Raw genomic sequence first — 19,695 nt, forward strand, 5'->3', positions numbered from 1 at the left:
GCATCCCAATATGCCATGCATCCAAACAAGCTACATTCTTTAAAATAAGGGTTTATGAAACAGAATTGTAACATCCCGATGAATAAATAGTTTAAAATAGTGTTATATACATAACTATATATAACTAGAGTATACAGAGTGTAATGTAGACCACAAGTGAGCTGGGACTATGAGAGGTTCGGGTGTGTGTTACATGCTGGAAGGTTTCACCTGCACTCAGTCTTATATAACTCTGCAGCATTTGCTGTGTATGCGTGTGTGTGTGTGTGTGTGTGTGTGTGTGTGTGTGTGTGCGCGTGTGTGTGTGTGTGTGTGTATAAGAGCTGGGGGTGGCATCTGTGCGTGTTTGCAGCCTGATGGAGCTTCTCACTGCCGCCCCATGTTATAACTCTCACAGCCGAGCAGAATACAAAAACTGCGTTTCTCGCTTAAAAAAATAACCCCCGGCATCTGATTCACCAAGGTCTGAATTCATAATATTTAGACACTCAGTCCATGACATTTGTGTGAAAATGCCTGTACATTCATTTAGAAATTGCACAATAAGATGTGCACAGTGTTTGTAAAGTATAGTTAGAAAAAGAAAAGGGGCTTAACTGTGGTGTTTGTGAAGGGCATTGATTTCGGCTCTTTAGCTCAGTGGGAGACAGAGGGATACGTCAGCGTGGAGGTGCTAAAAGAGATTGAATGGAGAGAGAAGATGGATGTTTATGACTGGACTGATGTGGGTGCAGAATTATCCATTTATACCAGATCACTGACCAGTGAACAGAGAGATGTTATAGCATAGAAGGTTCATGCATTAAAAAAATGCAATCGAGTCTTGTTTAATGATCTGATAAATGCTGATGGTTGCATCATGGTTGGAAAATAATTTATAACAATGATGTTTTTTTGTTTAGTCATCACTGCAAAAATTCTGTAAAAAATATACTTAAATTAATAGAAAGCATTGGTGCACACAGAGGACAAATTTCATTTTTTGGTAAATATTTGTACAGAGTTTTGGTAACCAAATGAAACAACTTTAATTTTTTTGTGATGATAATATGTATTAAAAATCTTTGCAGAAGCAGGAATCTTTATCTTTGTTTGTTTGTTTGTTATGTAATCTGTTTTTAACACGTCTCTTCTCACCCACAGTCACTGGAGAGCACCCGCCGTATGCTTCAGCTTGTGGAAGAGGTAAGAGAAAGAAAACCAAATATTATGGCATTATATTCTGGACAGGGTTTATCCTATTCCCAAACTAAAATGCATGTTTGAGCTGCCTTAATTTTGAAAACACCTTGTATTGACATATCTTAACATACATCAGTGTCTCAAGATGCACACCATTGTTGCAAGGTTTGTTTGTAAAAACGACTTAAATGTCCTAATATAATAAAGGGCTAGCCCTGGATTAATATAAAACCCGGTCTGGAAAACTGACCCTATATGTGTTTTAGTAAAATCCATTATAATTATAAATCATTATAATTGGGGCACTTTTGACCACTTTAATTTTGAATATAAAAAATGTCTATTCAATATTTTTAATGATCATTTTGGATGGTCCGTAATTAAAATACCATCATGGAATAAAGGTTTGAGTCATGAGCCCAAACTAAATGACATTCTGACAAAATTTAACATTTTACAAATTTAAAATAATGATTAAAAAGCAATTAAAGGTATGCAATGGAAAGTTTAAAGTTATTAAAAAAACAATCCTTTAATAGTAAGCTGGATGTTTGTTTTAAAAACTCATCCTTGGGACAGAAAAGTTTCCCCTAAGTAAAGATTCACTCAAAAATGAAAAAAAAAAAAGATTAATAAACAGAGAAAAACAGATGGTGACAAGAATTCATGTGCCGTAATCCAATTTTATAAATATCCTGCCGAGTGTGTTGTTTTATCATGAGCGCTTTAGTTGGCAGACCTGTGCTTTAGCTAGTTTAGATTATTTTAGTAATCTAAACAAGAGTATGTTTAGGGTTTTGGATAGTAAAAGAGATTAAGAAATTATACAGTACTGTGCAAAAGTCTTAGGCCACCATGCCAGAATTAGATTTGATGTTTTTGCAATGTAATAGTGATCATATATAATTATTTCTCAGTCTCTGTAACAGAATAAATGTAGAAAATACAGGAAATGTGTATATAGTATTAAAAACTGTATAAAAATGTAAAAGTGAACTCACCTTCCACTTGAGCAATAGCAGGAAACTGCAGGATATCTTAAACCTAAATAAAATTAAATCCCAATAAATTTTAAAGAAATAAGTCTTTTTACTTCATTCTGCTCAAAAACGCTCAAGATGTGTTTAGTGCCAAGAGAGGTCACACTAAACACAGACGATGCCTAAAGAAGACATTAAGATCTGAAAATTACATTTTTATTTTTTTTGGTACATATTTCCTGTATTTTCTGTTTGTATCTTAATAAATTAGATAAAAAAATAAATATGGATGGACATTTAAAATTCTAAAACAACAAGTCTGGTGGTATGCAGTATCTCAAGTTTTCACGGTATATTATTTACTCATAATAACATGATTAGGCCACATCTGACAGATGTGATAAGTCTGAGAGAATAAATAAGATCGTATTCAGTTGTGCTATAATCTTTACTGTATCATATTTACAGCTGTATGCATTTGGTAGACACCATAAAAATTATGGTGCATTTAAGGTAGACATTTTTTATTAGTATATGTGTCCCATAGGAATCAAACCAGCAACCTTTGCACTGCTAATGCAAAGCTCTACCAGTTTAGTTACAGTATAAGCAGTACATAGATGCCAGGATCCCTTTTTATGTTTTTAGTTACAGCCAAAGGTTCCAGACATTTCTGCAAATATCGGTGATCAGCAGTATTCTTGTGTTAGGTCAAAAGAAAGGTAAATCGCATTCATTATTTATACCAGCAGAACCATCCAGTTCGTTCCAGGCTTTTACTGCTGTGTGGAAATTCCGTGGTTTATGGCATAAACAAATTAATCCCCAAGGATCCATTTAGTTCACTTTGTGATCCCATCCGGAAGGAGGGGGCTGTTGCTTCATATCCTGCTGATTTATGCACCACCGAGCCTCCAGATAATCCCGAGTATCGATATTCTGTTTTCCCTCCAAGTGCTGAAGCTGCACTTCTTTAGAAATGTCACAGCAGCCTGTTATTTCCAGAAAACAGCGCTATAAATTTCCCAGACTGATTGCTATTCACGGAAGCTTATTTTTGTAAGTCACACAGAGAAAAACCTTGGACGCAAGTGACCAAACGGTGATGGTCCCAAAGCAAATTTACGTATTAAAGGCAAACGAGTCAATGAGTAAAACACCCACCCCAGGGAAATTTACAGTAAAACCATTATGGAGACACATGAATGCCAAAAAAATACCACATCTCTATTGGCTTTTGCTCAGGGAGGTCCGGGAGGAGATGAAGTGTCACATTAATGTCATTTATTTAATAACCTTTAAAAAAGCCAAATAATATAGACTTTTTACTTAATTTGGCCCCAATCGTCTATAAGAAGAACGAAGGGAAATTGTCCATGTAGGATAATGCTTAAAGGGATAGTTCATCATTTACACACCCTCATGTTGTTTAAAACCTGTATTACTTGTGAACACAAAAGAAGATGTTTTGATAAATGATGGAAAGCGCACATTTGACGGTACCCATTGACTTACAAAGTCCGATAAACAAATACTATGGAAGTCAATGGGTGCCGTCCAGAGTGTGCTTAGCATTATTTATCAAAATATCTTCTCTTTCATTAAATAGGATAAAGAAACAGGTTTAAAACAAAATTTTTGCATGACGTATTGAGTATAATTGTGTTTCACATCCATTTTACAAATTCTTTGCAGAATATGGTGTACTTCATTGATGACTTTTTATACCGATTTATCTTTGGCTTAAATGTCAAGCAACAGTTAGAAGGATCTAACATATTCCGAGGTTAACGTCTAGGTAGAAAGCTTGGAAAAGACTCGAATTGGATTCTCTCACATTAGCACAGAAAGTGCGTATTGATCCGGACTGTATGCTCCGAAGTAATTAGCATCTCCTTATTTGGTCGAAGGAAAGAACATTAAGCTGTGTCGATGCTCTGCATGGCACCAGTACAGTTAAAAAACACAGACTCACAAGACACAACACATTTTATGACAGCTGTGACTCTTTTTTTTAATGTAGATTAGTGTCTAACATGTTAATCTTACCTCTGTCTTTGTTCTTATGTATTTTCCACTTCTTTTTTTATGCATTTCACCTTCTGCTCAATCCTTCCTTCATCGTGGTTCATGATGCGTAGAGTAAAGATGCCGGTATCAGGACTCTGGTTATGCTGGATGAGCAGGGAGGTAAGTGTGGATGTATTTTAGATGACAAACACATGAACTCCTAATAAATATTTTAGATTTCTACAGTGCAATATTGTAGATATATAAATAAAAAGTGTATAAAATAGATTTTTCAGACTTAACGTATCACAAATGGATCTTTTAGTTTAATCATTAGATTAATGCACACTGAAAAAAAGATTCATTCAATTTACTAAATTTTTTTAAGGTAAGTGGTCGCAATCAATTTATTTAAGCTTCATTTAAACAAAAGAATTTGAAAAACAAAACGAAACCAAAAACTTTTGTTTAAATGTAGCTCAAATAAATTGATTGCAACCACTTAATTGAATTCATATTTTTTTCAGTGCATACATGCATTTATGTGAAATGCAATTAAGTTTTGATTTCAACTGCTTTCTCTGAAGAAAATCTTTTCTAACACTTTTTCTTCTTTAATTTCATATGCTTTCAATCATACGTTTACCAAAGAAACAGGACCAGCCACTACAACTCTTCATTTAATATCTGCATTTAAAATATATTTACTGTCAGTCTTCACTAAAAGCCTAAAGTAGTTTAAGAAATCAAATAAAACAACGATCGATTTAGCTGGTAATGACAAATGTCACACTTTTCCATAAACTGCACTAATACTCCTTTGTATAATCCCTGGCTGAATTCAAATATTAGAAACCAGATATCACCAAACAATGTTATTTTAAAGGAATAGTTCATCCAAATATAAAAAGTTATATCTTAATTTACTCATTCTCATGCCATCCCAGATGTATTTGACTTCTTTTCTATAGCTGAACACAAACAATTTTATATTTGAAAACCATCATGTGGATCAGAATAGCGAAGCGCCAAAAAGCACATACTCTACATCAATCATTAAAGTAATCCAAATGACTCCAGTCGGTTAAAAACGTCAAAATATTTGTGAATTTGTAGCTTAATTTAAGTGTAAGAAATAAGATATTATAAAATTTTAATAAAAATGTTTAATAAACAAGTTGATATAAGCAATACATTCGGCAGCACACCAGTAATGTCAAATCTCACTGGTTCTCACATGTCTAGTGACTAGTCATATGCATGTTGTGTCACAAGCATAGGCAGAGTTTGGGGGGCAGGGGGGGCACTGCCCCCCAGACCAGAGACAATTATGTTTTTGTCTAAGCTAATAATGCAATAGAAATATGAGAATTAATATTTTATTTGTCTGATCTTAATAGTTTAATGAGTAAACTGAGTAACGTAAGGCTTAAATAGTATATAAACCATATTTAAAAACCATGAAGCCGCACTCTCTTGCTAATCTCAATGTATTGCAGTGCCGGTAGGTGCGAAACTCCGCCCATGGTCACAAGACATACAAGAACCAATGCAATTTTGAAAAATTTATGCTTGGTGCTTGTTTAGAATTTTACGAACCCCTCCCCCACAAAATATGAATCATTTTCTCAATGATTTTCACAAACATATAATTTATGGCGCTTACTTACCCCAGCTTACTTTTGGGGGCTTTTCCACTGGGTGCAGTACGTAGTACCCAAAACTTCTTTTAGTACCACCTCGGTTGGGGTTTCAAGCGACCCAAGCTGATACCAAAACGTGATGCGAAAACACTGTAGATCACTAATTGGTCTGAGAGAATTGTCACTACCAGCGCCATCGCTATAATGTAAAAGATTAGCTTTACCTTCATGCTAGCTTGCGCTGTGTCGAGTAAACCTGTTGTCTTCTGTGCTCTGCTTTAAGTTCCCAAACTCCCTTTCAGCAATGAAAAACATCCACAGGTTGAGAATCAGGGACACCATACCAGTTTTTTTCCAGACTTGCAGTTTGTGGCGGCACATTCGCGACTTAAATGCAACTTAAATGAGGCTCAGCAGAGCGCGTCGACTGACGCCACGGGTGTTTGTACAAAAACTGTCATGTGAGACAGAGGTAGTGATAAATGCGATGTGCAAACATCTATTTGTGGTCAATTTTAATTTAATTTAATTTGGACTGAGAAATAAATGAATGTATGGGGAAGTACGACGACGCTCTCACTTGTATGATGTCACAGCAGTAGGCAGCACAAATATAACGACACGCCTATAATCCCTCCCACTACGAAGTGTTACTAAACTCGATGGAAAAGCTAACTAAGCAAGTACTATGCAATGAAAAGCGCCATTAGTGAATTATCAGAGAATTTTAATTGTTGGGTGAACTATTCCTTTAACATGTAAAAAAAGGTTAAAGTGAGCCTCCTGTTCTCGCATTAAAATCACACATTAGCTTGTTTAGCTTAGCGTGGTTGAGAAAGCTACACTATTGACCTTCTTATAAACATGAGCCTCTTAGAGGCTCTCTGATTGGCTAATGTGTATGAGACCCCGCCTCCCCGCAGCCTGTAATTAGTCTTATCATAAGGGGGATGAGATCTCTCTTCCATCCTCTCATATTGCTGCCAAAGACCTATTTAAACAAAACCCTCACACTAAGCTGGGCTTGATCTAGAGTCAAGAATTAAGTCCGTGCTCTTTGTGAGAAAATATAATATTTTTAAAAATCCTTCCGGATATTTGTTTTTGCCCTGATGTAAAAAGCGGAAGCATCTTTGAATGCCAGGGATTAAACAAACACAAACGTTTGAAATGTTTTTCCCTCTTGAACCATTCCCAGTTTGCCTGTGACTGATACCTTCACTAAACCTCTTAACAATATCAAACACGCCCTGTCTGCACGACAAACGCTGCATCTGCACAGGTCACCCAGCTCATATCATCCCCTAACCACACGAAGACAAACAAACCATGAGCTACACCCTCTTCCACTGTACAGAGGAGACAAGGAGCCTGTCTGCTCCAAACAAATGACTCAGCAGCCCCAAAGCCTTGAGAGAGATCAGGGCAGCCTTTTGTTCGGCTCTAAGGTCTAATTAAAGAGACAGGACTATAAACTGAAGCGACCCTTGCGGGAGACCCTGTGTCTGTCTGCTTTTGGCCATTGGGATTCAATTCAGAGCAAGCAAAAACTGCTTAGCGTCCGCTGTGAATTCATCCATCTGATGAAGTGTTAAATGTTAAAGAGACAGTTCACCCAAAAACATAAAAAGTCACACATACAGTAGATGTCCAAGAGTGATGTCCAAGGCTAAAATTTGTACAATATTTCCCTCAGGTTTGATTAATCCATCAAAATATAAGATTTTTGGTAGAACATATACAAAACATTAAACTTTTATGATTTTACTGGACACAAAGGGAAACCACAGCATATAGAATATACAAAAATGCATAGAAAAACAAAACTAACAGGTTATAAAGCATACATTTTTAATATATTTGATCCTTTTGTGTGGTAATATTTTGTACTCATATTCCTAGGCTATGTTTTTATAAACATGTTATGTGTAATTTTTCCCAAGCCTCCTTAAATTTTTCTCTAAGCTGAGTTTATGAGCTTATAAACACATGCAACATGCATACAAAGTTTAATCTGGGCTATCATCAATAAAAAATTAAATAAAAATCAAAGATGTCAATTGTTTAGAGTTGGACATCACTTTTGCATTACTGTACAAGTACAAGTACAGAATTGCATAACTTTTGTTTTTGAGTGAACTATTACTTTAATACCTCTTTAAATACTGAAATATGAATCTTTTGACATCATCATTTTTTGCATCTGTAGGTCCATTCTACTGCATGCATCCTCAGTAAATATATCACATCCAGCTCATTTCTCATATATTGTTGAAAAAGGGCCAATAAATTCATTCCACTACTGTCATCCCTTTGTCCTGACCAGAACAACTCGATCGTGTTGAAGATGGCATGAACCATATCAACCAAGACATGAAGGAGGCTGAGAAAAATTTAAAAGATTTAGGGAAATGCTGTGGCCTTTTCATATGTCCATGTAACAAGTAGGTACTGACCATGTGGCAGAAAGGCCGTTCGTATGTGGTGGCGTCCGTTTTTTTCCCCTTATTTTTTTGCTTTCCTTTTGTCACAGTGACTGTCTGAAGTTTTTGTCTCTTCTTCTTTGTCCTCTTTCCTTTGTTTTCCTGCTTTCGTTCTGTGGGGGATAAATAACTTGTTGTTTAATCAGAGCAACTGGAGCGCATCGAGGAGGGAATGGACCAAATCAATAAGGACATGAAGGATGCAGAAAAGAATTTGAACGATCTAGGAAAATTCTGTGGTCTTTGTTCCTGTCCATGTAACAAGTAGGTGCTGCCTGCCTGCCTGCCTAAAAATTAATCATATATAGAGAGGCCCTATAGCAGCCTGAAGCCCCGGTCAGAAGCGTCCCGGAGTTGCTACTGGAGGCAATTCAGGGCCTAATGCATTTTGAATGTGAACGGTAATATTGAATCTGAAAAACAGAAACATTATAAAGTTGCTCAGTTGTAACATTAGTCAAACTAAACCTAATGCAGTTCTGCAGTTGCAACACCCGGTTGCCATATCCGTACCCCATGTCAAAAAAAGATCAAAGCGATTTGACTAATAATTGTAACATGGAAAATTGTGACTCCGTCTGTTAAATCCACATTAAAGATTATGAGCATTAAGTTTGATTTCAATCATTGATTTCACATTAATATCAAAGTTATATTTTCACAAAATGTTTTTTTACATTATGTAAGATAATTTATGTAGAAAACGACTTGACTTTTTCACAGACTGGATCACAATAGTTTGTTTACAGAAAAAACCTTTGGAACATAAAAAAAGATCTAAAAGATTTGTAAGTAAATAAAGCTAAAAAAAAAAAACATAACAGCAGAGTGCTTTTGTTTCATTTGTATCTGTTTTTCAGATTGAAATAACGTTCAATTTCAAAATACATTTGGTCTTAACTTGCATCCATAAGTGGCTCTCCAATACCCATGGTCCTCAGCACAGCTTGCTTCCCTGTCAGGCATGGCCACACATGCTCACAGAAGTACAGCAGCCCGTTTGCCTTTGCTCTGGGTCCTTTGTGATAGACAGTTTATCTATGAAAATGTATGAAGGCATGCTGCACAACCCCAGGTCTGGCCTACAGCCTTTCCATAACATCCTTTCTCAAAACCGCATGCTAATATTAGGCTTATTTTAAGGCTCAAAGTCCTAATAAACGAGAATCAACCCACTAAAACTGCATGGATGTGCCAAAGTTGAGTAAAATATTTATTATAAGAGAAACACTAAAAGTAAAGTCTTTTTTTTTAATAAAGTTTATATTTCTTTTAAGACTATTAACATCATTTATGGATATTAAATAAACTTTTTTTGCAACTTTGAAAGCACATCCATCAATGCCACTGTATGACTGCAACAGCATGTCCCTGAATGCCAAATGCATGCTAATGATATTGAAATGTCAAACAATACTGCACAGTAATACAGTAACAATGCTGATAACCAACAATGTCATTTAGATGAATTAACAGTCTCAAACCTGTTTATGATGTTAGCAGAAAAGAGTACACAGAGTTCTTTGTATAGTCGCAGTTCAGTGAAGAGAGTCCAGTGCTTTTGCTGGTTACCCAAGGGTAGCAGATGGGATCTGGGTCAAAAAAATAAAGAAACAGTGGAGATATTTAGAGTTTTTTTTTCTTGCAATGCCTATAATAAAGTCCTGGACTGATGCAGTGGCACAAATTAAACCGTGCACTTCATATTGAATTTTGGATCAGATTGTATTATTTTACGATCTTTCCTGTATTTGCTACTTGTTAGTTGGTTGCAGGTGTTCATTAATCAAGAAATCATTTGATTGGATAAAAAGAATATTTTTGTCTGCTTTTCTGGAAGAGGACAACTATTAATTTTAAATGTAAATGTATCTTTTTTTGTAAACTTTTAGGAGTATACAAGCATATAGATGTATTTAATGCTTATAGACATGCACCACAAGAATCTTGATTTTTTTTTTAGGTTTTTATAAAGGTTGCCGTTTAAAAGCACACACAGATATTTTTGCTCTTGTGTACCGTCACCAGTGTTGGGGAAAGTTACTTTTAAAAGTAATGCATTACAATATTAAGTTACTCCCAAAAAAGTAACTAACTGCGTTACTTAGTTACTTTTCATGGAAAGTAATGCTTTTTAGTTACTTTTGCTTTACTTTTTCTTGGCTGAGGCTTGATCTCTTTCAGGCCTTGCAGGTGTTTTTATGACTGAAAAGTTATGCATTCAGAAATTGCATATTTCATTACAAAAATGTCGAGCTCTGGCCTGCCATCTCAGTTTCTGACTCAAACTGTTCCCACACAGGCGTGTACGCATAATGTGACTACGTTTAGTTTCATTCAGTACATATATTTTTTTTATGGAATTAATTAAACTAAAAAAGTAACTTGCATTACTTTTTTGAAAAAGTAACTCAAATATTAATGTGTACATTTTAAAAGTAATGTGTTACTTTACTCCTTACTTCAGAAATGTAATATTGTACGTAATTGTACGTTACTTGTAATGCGTTACCCCCAACACTTACCAACACAATCTCACGGCAAGTCATGTTATAGTCACGAAATATTTGATTAATTTATTTGTGTTCATGGACGCGATTTTCCGTTTTTTTTTTTTTTTTGTGGCAGTAAGCACAAACGTCTTTTTCCTCTCAGTCAACACAAATTTCTATAAATAGTTTATCGTGTTCGTGGCACGACTTTCTTTTACGTGTCATTTTATGTATTGTTTTCCTCATTGTTTTTCCTATTTTTAAAGCATTATGGCTTGGGGTTGGGGTTTGATTTGGGGTTTGGAATTTTATGTATTGGTTTCTACATGTTTTTCTTCCGATTTTAAAACTATTTTTGCTTGGGTGTGGGGTAAGAGTTGGGGTTTGGGTTAGGATGTCTGAAATGTAAAAAAAAGTAATTCTAACCCCAACCCCAAGCGACAATGGTAAAAAAAATTGAAAAAACTATGAGAAAACAATACATAAAATGACACGAAAAAGAAAGTTGTGGCACGAGCACGAAAACTATTTATGGAAATTTGTGTTGTCTGAGACGAAAAAGACATTCGTGCTCATAAACACGAAAAAAGAAAATCATGTAAATGAACACGAATAAATTAATCAAATATTTCCTGTCTATAACAGGACTTGCCGTGAGATTGGGTTGTGTGTACAGTACTTTAGAATAAAGAGGAAAAAGGATGATGATACTATCAGTATTTTAGGCAGTGTTTGCTAGTTTGAGTATTAACCGTTCTTTCATATTAGATAAAGCTCAACATGCTGTTCAGAGAGAGAAAGGAGGGGAGACAGCCGAGGGGAATCGAAGCCTTAGTCCATCTCTATAAATAATACTGCAGTGGGAGGCTCTGCTTAAACAAGCCAAGAAATATTAGAACCAAAATCCATTTCAGCAACCCACAGAGAAAAACACAACTCAACTATGCAAAAGATACAATCCAGAATATATACATAATTGTATATTCTTGCTGCTCTTTGAAATGAATTATGCTTTCATATTAAAAGTTAGAATTGCCTGCGGTGGCAATTATGATTATAATGATAATTATATTCAATCTTTGGCTTTGATTATTGTTGTTTTATATCTCACCTCTGGCCTTGATGAACAGACAAGCCTACTGCCATGTCTACAACAATAAACAGTAATAAATAATAATAGGTTGTTGTCGTATTTGACAAGATTGCCTGTTTTAGGTAATTACCATTTAAGCTATAATTAACAATAATTTTTAGTTTCATTCGTTTCAAAAAGTAATTTGATCTACAATGATCTTTTCCAATAATAATCTTAACCCTTAATGGTACATTTTATTGTCTAACTGTAAACAACTCTTAAAGGGGCACTCCAATTTTTTTTTATATTTTCATTTTTCAACTCCCCTAGAGTTAAACATTAGGGGACCTATTTTAACGATCTAAGCGCATTGTCTAAAGCGCACAGCGCAACATCTAGATGGGCGTGTCCAAATCCACTTTTGCTAATTTAACGACGGGAAAAATGGTTTGTGCGCCAAGAACATGGTCGAAAAGGGTTCGTCCTTTTTTTTTAATGAGTAACGGGAGTATTTTGGGCGTAACGTGCAATAAACCAGTGAGAGTCTCAGCTCTCATCCCCTTTAAAAGCCAGTTGCGCTGGCACTATGTCTAATCCTTATTTAGATGACGGACTTTGTAAACTGAAAAAACTAAGCGTAGGAAGAAGATCCCCAGTTTAAGATTAATGTTTAATAATTGTGTTGTTTTTCACTTGTATTGAAATAGTTGAAAACCCATTTTCTTTTAGTCATGGAAGTAAAAAGCAGGCTTTTAATTGCTTTAAATGTATGGCTATCCAATATAATCAAAAAATAATTTAAAAGTATGTAAGAAAAGGTTTGTACTCTAAAAAGACTTTATTTGTAACAAACAGAACATAAAGAATTTACAAACGGCTCTCCGCACGTTTCAGCACTTGGACAGCGTCAGTTTTTTAAGCATTACTTAAAAATGTTTCTCATCTCATCATATCCACAGGTACAGAGTCATCATATAAATCCGTGAGGTAGCATTTAAAAAAACACTTAAAAACAGATGCATTTGTTTAAAGCAAAGCATTTATTTACTTACCAGTCTGCAAGTAAAGCAGCACTTTGTGCCTTCTAACATCTCATAATTAGTCCTATTTATGTCCAAGAGACGCAGTAATAACCTTTTACATTTAATCATTTAATCTTTCATATTTAAAAGCGTTTTTGTGCTGCTGCGCATTCATGTATGTGATAAGCAAACCCGCGTTGTCGTACGGTTTATAGGCGCATATTACTAATGCGCTCTTTAAATAACAAAAAACATATTGCGGCATTGACTTTAGAGCAGGTTTTTGTTGGTCAATGGCGTAGTCTATTTTAGTTGCATCAAAATAGCAACGCACCAACAATGCGCCTGAAAACACCTTGTTTTCGGACCAGAACGCCCATGGCCGCAAAAGGGGGGGCAAATGCATTTGCTATTTAAATAACATGGCGCTAAACGTGAAAATTATAATTGCGCAGGGTGGAAACTAGCAAAAGACACTTGCGTCGCGCATTGCGCTGCATTGCGCCATGTGTAAGATAGAGCCCTAGATTTTTACCATTTTGGATTCCATTCAGCTGATCTCTGGGTCTGGCGGTAACACTTTTAGAATAGTTTAGCACAATCCATTGAATCTGATTAGACCATTAGCATTGTGCTAAAAAAAAATAACCAAAGAGTTTTGATATTTTTCCTATTTAAAACTTGACTCTTTTGTAGTTACATCGTGTACTAAGACTTAAGGAAAATTAAAAGTTGCGATTTTCTTGGCAGATATTGATAGGATCTATACTCTCATAATAATCAAGGACTTTGCTGCTGTATCATGGCTGCAGGAGGTGCAATGATATTATTCACTGCCCGAAAATAGTCCTTTTGGTAACTTTCAATGACAGGGGACTGTTTTCGGGCAGTTCTTATGCTAAAAGTGCTACCACCAGCAATGACAGCTGAATGGATTTTAAAATGGTAAAATTCAAATGTTTAACTCTAGGGGAGATGGAAAATTAGCATATTTTCCAAAAAGGTGGAGTGTCCCTTTAAAAAATTGATTTTATATACAAACACAATTTTACGCTCTAAAAAATGTCGGGTTATTTTCAACCCGGTCTTGGGTTAAAAAGAGACAAAACCCAACCTGTTGAGTTGTAATTGAACCTATTCTTAGTTGTTTTAACCCATTGTTGGGTTAAATTTTAATATTTTTGGGTTAATCTAACCCAGAGTTTGTCAATTTTTGACCCAATGCAGGATTGAAAATAAGCCAATATTTTTAAGAGTATATAGCTAAAACATTTCCAAATAAAAATAGATGCAGTAATAATTGATGAGACTGCTCTATTTTTCATTGTGATAGAGAGTTGCCATATGACAACATCAACATTTGTTTGATTCAATGGAAAACTGTTAAAGTTGATCTGTAAACAACAATGTAAGCATCTACAATTCAAAGAATAAAAAAACTAAATGTTAAAGAAAAATAAATAAGTACTGTAAGTACTGTAATATTAGAGAAAGAGAAATGCCATTCTCATAAGGGTTACACAAGAAAAAAATAGAGATTACCCTTAAAAGACCAAAGATGTAATAGATTAATAGAAACACAATATGTTAATTCATAAGAATAACAGAGTGTCAATGAAAGAGTGTGAAATATGGTTATCTTCCCTCCAGTGTCTTTTCTTTTGAACTTATTTACATCTGTCTGACTGATGTGGCAGTCCTGTTATTCTATGTTGTCTGTCGCCAAGGCCTGTGCTCTTTGTTATCTGTCATGGGGGGGGGGGATTTGGGGGGCAGTTTATGAGCCATGGGGAAAAAGGAGAAGCAGAGATTGTTTATTGCTATCTCTGTTTGGACCTCTGTTTACTGTACATGACAGCTATGTGTCTCAGCAAAGTGCATATATGTTATGTGTCCACAAGATATAAAAGAATGAGCCCATCCCTGTTATGCTTGCCTGGTTTTCCATTTTCTGTTTTGATGTTAATCACACTGCTTCTGTTACGGACACGTCCGGTTACCCGAGTGCTCACACTTCCCGTAATTCTGTGCAGAATGAAGAGCGGAGCCAGCAAGGCCTGGGGAAACAACCAGGATGGAGTGGTGGCGAGCCAGCCCGCCCGTGTGGTGGATGAGCGCGAACAGATGGCCATCAGCGGAGGTTTCATCCGCAGGTAAGAGGCCTGGACACCACGGTTGAGCTGGACCAGCAAAGACAAGTCTTGTTTCGTAGCCAAAAGTTTACATAAGTCTGGTTGGGACAGCTGTGGAAAAAAAAGGTTTGATTAGGGAATATGTGACTGTGTCTATGAAATCCAGGCTAAAGTCTCAAAATCTAATAATGCACGGCAAAAAATTATTTTCAAGAAAAAAATTCTTAGTATTTTTGTCTTGTTTTCAGTAAAAATATTTAAAAATTCTTAAATTAAGATGCTTTTTCTTGATGAGCAAAACGACCCATGAAAATATGTCTAGGTTTTCGACCAAAAATATCAAATTTAAGTGATTTTGTGCATAAAACAAGCAAAAAATAAATAAATTTTCTTAAATACTAAATTCAAGATTTTTTTTAGATATTTTTACTGAAAATAATACAAAAATACTAAGATTTATACTAAAATCATTTTTTGAATTTTTCTTGAATTTAGTGTTTAAGAAATATGTTCACGTTTTGCTTACCCCTTTGGCAGATTTTTTTGCTTGTTTTTGCACAAAATCACTTAAATTTGATATTTTTGGTCTAAAAACAACACTTTTTTTCTTGGGTCGTTTTGCTCACCAAGAAAAAGCATCTTAATTTAAGAATTTTTAGATATTTTTACTGAAAACAAGACAAAAAAACTAATAACATTTTTTCTTGAAAATAATTTTTTGCAGTGTGGCTATTTAACAAATAATAATTTACTACACTGCAAAAAATGATTTTCAAGAAAAAAATCACTTAAATTTGATATTTTTGGTCTAAAAACTAGACTTATTTTCTTGGGCCGTTTTGCTCATCAAGAAAAAGCATCTTAATTTAAGAATTTTTAGACATTTGTACTGAAAACAAGACAAAAGTACTAAGAAATTTTTTTTGCAGTGTAGCTATTTAACAAATAATAAATTATTTAACAAATAATAAATTACTACACTGCAAAAAAAAATTTTCAAGAAAAAAATCACTTAAATTTGATATTTTTGGTCTAAAAACTTAGGTCGTTTTGCTCACCAAGAAAGAGCATCTTAATTTAAGACAAAAATACTAAGAATTTTTTTTTTATATAATTTTTTGCAGTGTGGCTATTTAACAAATAATAAATTACTACACTGCAAAAAATTATTTTCAAGAAAAAAGTCACTTAAATTTGAAAACAAGACAAAAATACTAAGAATTTTTTTTTCTTGAAAATAATATTTTTTTTTTGCAGTGTATAAACATAAACCATTTTAACAGTATCTTCCAGTATGTTTTTTAAGGCTGCTTAGAAACACTGTATTGGAAAAATTGCTAAATAAAATTCCAGTGAGCCATGAATTAAACACACATACAACCAAATTATGCAAGCAGGGGAACAAGACACTACGCTTTACATGGATCTCAATGGGGTGACTACAATTCATTGTGTTTCTGGGTTCAGGGTAACGGATGACGCCCGGGAAAATGAGATGGACGAGAACTTAGAGCAGGTGGGAGGCATCATCGGTAACCTGCGCCACATGGCCCTGGATATGGGCAATGAGATTGACACCCAGAACCGCCAGATCGACAGGATCATGGAGAAGGTATGGACTGCAATGTACAATCCTGAATCCTGGAAAGAATTAGTGCAGTTTTCAAAATCATTTCAACCAATTGAAAGTCAGAATAAAACTGGAATATTAAGGGATAGTTTACTTTAAAATGAAAATTCTGTCATCATTTACTCATCCTCATGTTGTTCTAAACCTGTATGAATTGTATGACTATCCCTTTAAACAAATCTATGCAAATGAAGTTATTAACAAACCTCATTTGATCCCACCAGGCTGATTCCAACAAGACCAGGATTGATGAAGCTAACCAGAGGGCCACAAAGATGCTCGGCAGTGGCTAAGCCTCTGATCTGCCTGCTTTTACCAACCGTGCAGTTTGTAAAAAAGGCAATGCGCTTATAATGGTATTTACCTTCTAGGTTTGCACACATGCACATATCACCCGGCCCTCATTGTAAATGTCGTTCTATGTGTCGTCCGTCAGCTTTTTCAATGATTGTCCTCGTAAATGATTTCTTAAACTCTGTTACATTCTTTCCAAAGGTTGTATATAGTGCTGACTCGATGGCTTCCGCTCACTTGTGAAGTTTTTATTCTGTTTATGACCTATATACATGTATGTATGTATGTATACATATATCTGCCTGTATACGTATACATATATGTGGATATATCGATTTTTTTTTGCTGAAAGGAAATATATAATAGGAATGCTCTACAATGCTGTCTTTCTTTTTCAGTATCTCAGTATCGTCTTTGTAAAACTGTGTCAAACCACTCTGCTACTGTCATGCTCCTTATTTTGATGTTGTCATGACAAATGAAGAATGGGATAAAAGATTACACGTAATGCAGCAAGCACTTACAATCAACGTCTTTGGTTCATATCCCTCATCACGACCATTATCAGTTACTGTTTAGACTATGTGCAACTAGATTCTGTAGCTGTAGTTACATTGCATTCCAAGTGTTGTGAATTGTGTGTTATGCATGACAAATGGTAGATCTTAGCGTCTTATAAATAAAACCTGTTTTAAAAAGAATACAAAAAAATAAAAATCATGGCAGTAGCAAAATTGACAAAAGCATGCTCTCAGTATTAGGACACAGTGGAACGTTCCATATTACTGCAAGTTTGCAATAGTGCCACCACTATTTCAGTCAATACATATATATATATATATATATATATATATATATATATATATATATATATATATATATATAAACATATATATTCACGGACTGTGACCTTTTGTTGTAAAACAACGCAGTGACTTAAAGAGGCAACGCAACGAGAACGAAACACGGCTGTGTGGCGGTTCTGCAAAAATGACTTGTTTTCTAAAACGAATATGCAGTCGGGTGTAGAAATGTCCTGAAGGGTGGGGATTGGTTGTTTACTGTATCATAGGTTTTGATTGCTCTGAAAAAAGAAATAATCATTTGCAATGTAAAGCAAAGGCGCATATTTCTGAGAGACCTTACTTTTATAAGAAGACTGTATCCTGTTAGTTTACTTTCCCCGTGTGGTTTGTTATTGGTAAAAAATGATAATAATCCATAACAAAAAAATAATAATTTCAAAAGGTTTTTTTTTTGTTGCTTCTGTACCTAGAGCTATGCACACCAAATCGCTAAGATGTTGAATAGTTATTATAAGAAGTCAAATAAATACCTTACCTGAATGACACATAGGTTAAACTGTGAAATCGATGTCCCCAACGCATGTAATATTAAAACTCCCTCTGTATCCTGTCAGTCTGTGAAGTGGTTGACATTTTGTAGCTAGCTGAATTGATTAAAAGTTATAAACCCCTAATCGCTGTGGGTTTCATTATTGTCTCGAACAAAAACTCTTTATTATTAATCCAGCACATTGTAGTTTCACTGACAGATTTTTTTTTACAAAAGCAACTAACAGTATTTTTCCACACATACTAACTAACATGTAAATATATTAAGATGTTATTCATCATATACATTTTTGGCCAAAGACCCCTTGGTGATTGAAATGATGTTATATACTACTTAATGTTTACAGTGGTGTTGTATTGCACACTGTCAGAAAAAAATGGTAAAAACAAATTATCCCAAGCTGTCATTGGGGCAGTACTCTTTAAAAAGATTTGTTGGTTAAACTTAAAGTAAGTTAACTGGTTGCCTTAAAATTTTGATTTCATTCAACTTATAATAGTAAATAATAGTAGACTCAAAAAAGTTTTAATATTTAAGTTGAATTAACTAAACATTTTAAGACAACCAGGTAACTTTTTTTGTGCTGTGCAAAGATTAATCACGATTAATTGCATACAAAATAAAAGTGATTTTTTTGCATAATATATGTTATTATATATAAATTATTATGTATATTCAACCACACACACATACATATATTCATTTTTGAAATGTTTAATTTATATATAATTTTTATTTATTTATATATCATATAGACGGTTTCATCGGACCCATGTGCGCCCTTATTCTTATGAACTCGTTTTTTTTAAAGGTCTGACTAGTTGCTAATCTGATCTCTTGAACAAATGCCTTGTCGAAAATAACAAATGTTTTGGTTTCCTAAGTAATCTATGTGTTGTTTTTTTGCCTTTTTATATAAATAAACTACATTTAAAGACATTTGTTGTTATTTATTCTTAGCGGAGTTTACCGGAAGTTACGTGCGGACCACGATAGCCGCTTGTTTATGTTGTTACTTCTGAAACCGTCTATAGAATATAGAAAAATATAAATAAATATATATATACACATATTAATGTTTCTTAAATACATACATGAATGTATTACACACAGCACACACTCATATATTATGCAAAAAATCACTTTTATTTTGTATGCGATTAATCGCGATTAATCTTTGCCCAGCACTACTTTTTTTTTTAAGTTTAACCAACTTTTTTGTAAAAACCTACATGTACAATTTAGGTACAGATATGTATACATTTGATGCCAATATATACTTTTGAGGTACTAATATGCACTCTTTGTTATCAGTATGTCTAATATGACAGCTATAGGGACCATTTTTTTTCTGACAGTAATATATATAGTCATAAAGATCTTGTTAAGGTTGAAT

The 19,695-nt window shown here is 34.5% G+C and overlaps 1 protein-coding gene across 1 annotated transcript in view; it reads left to right on the top strand.

Moving 5' to 3' along the window:
- Positions 1 to 18,507, top strand: part of snap25a (synaptosome associated protein 25a) — a 35,354-nt gene extending 16,847 nt beyond the window's left edge. Inside the window, exons 3-8 of the mRNA XM_065256058.2 lie at positions 1,144 to 1,185; positions 4,304 to 4,352; positions 8,445 to 8,562; positions 14,921 to 15,040; positions 16,487 to 16,631; positions 16,874 to 18,507. Coding sequence (XP_065112130.1) covers positions 1,144 to 1,185; positions 4,304 to 4,352; positions 8,445 to 8,562; positions 14,921 to 15,040; positions 16,487 to 16,631; positions 16,874 to 16,942 — 543 coding nt within the window. The 3' untranslated portion in view covers positions 16,943 to 18,507. The remainder of the gene's footprint in view (positions 1 to 1,143; positions 1,186 to 4,303; positions 4,353 to 8,444; positions 8,563 to 14,920; positions 15,041 to 16,486; positions 16,632 to 16,873) is intronic.
- The last annotated feature ends 1,188 nt before the right edge of the window (positions 18,508 to 19,695 follow it).

Source organism: Paramisgurnus dabryanus, chromosome 12 (genome assembly GCF_030506205.2).
Source record: "Paramisgurnus dabryanus chromosome 12, PD_genome_1.1, whole genome shotgun sequence".
Lineage (NCBI taxonomy): Eukaryota > Metazoa > Chordata > Actinopteri > Cypriniformes > Cobitidae > Paramisgurnus > Paramisgurnus dabryanus.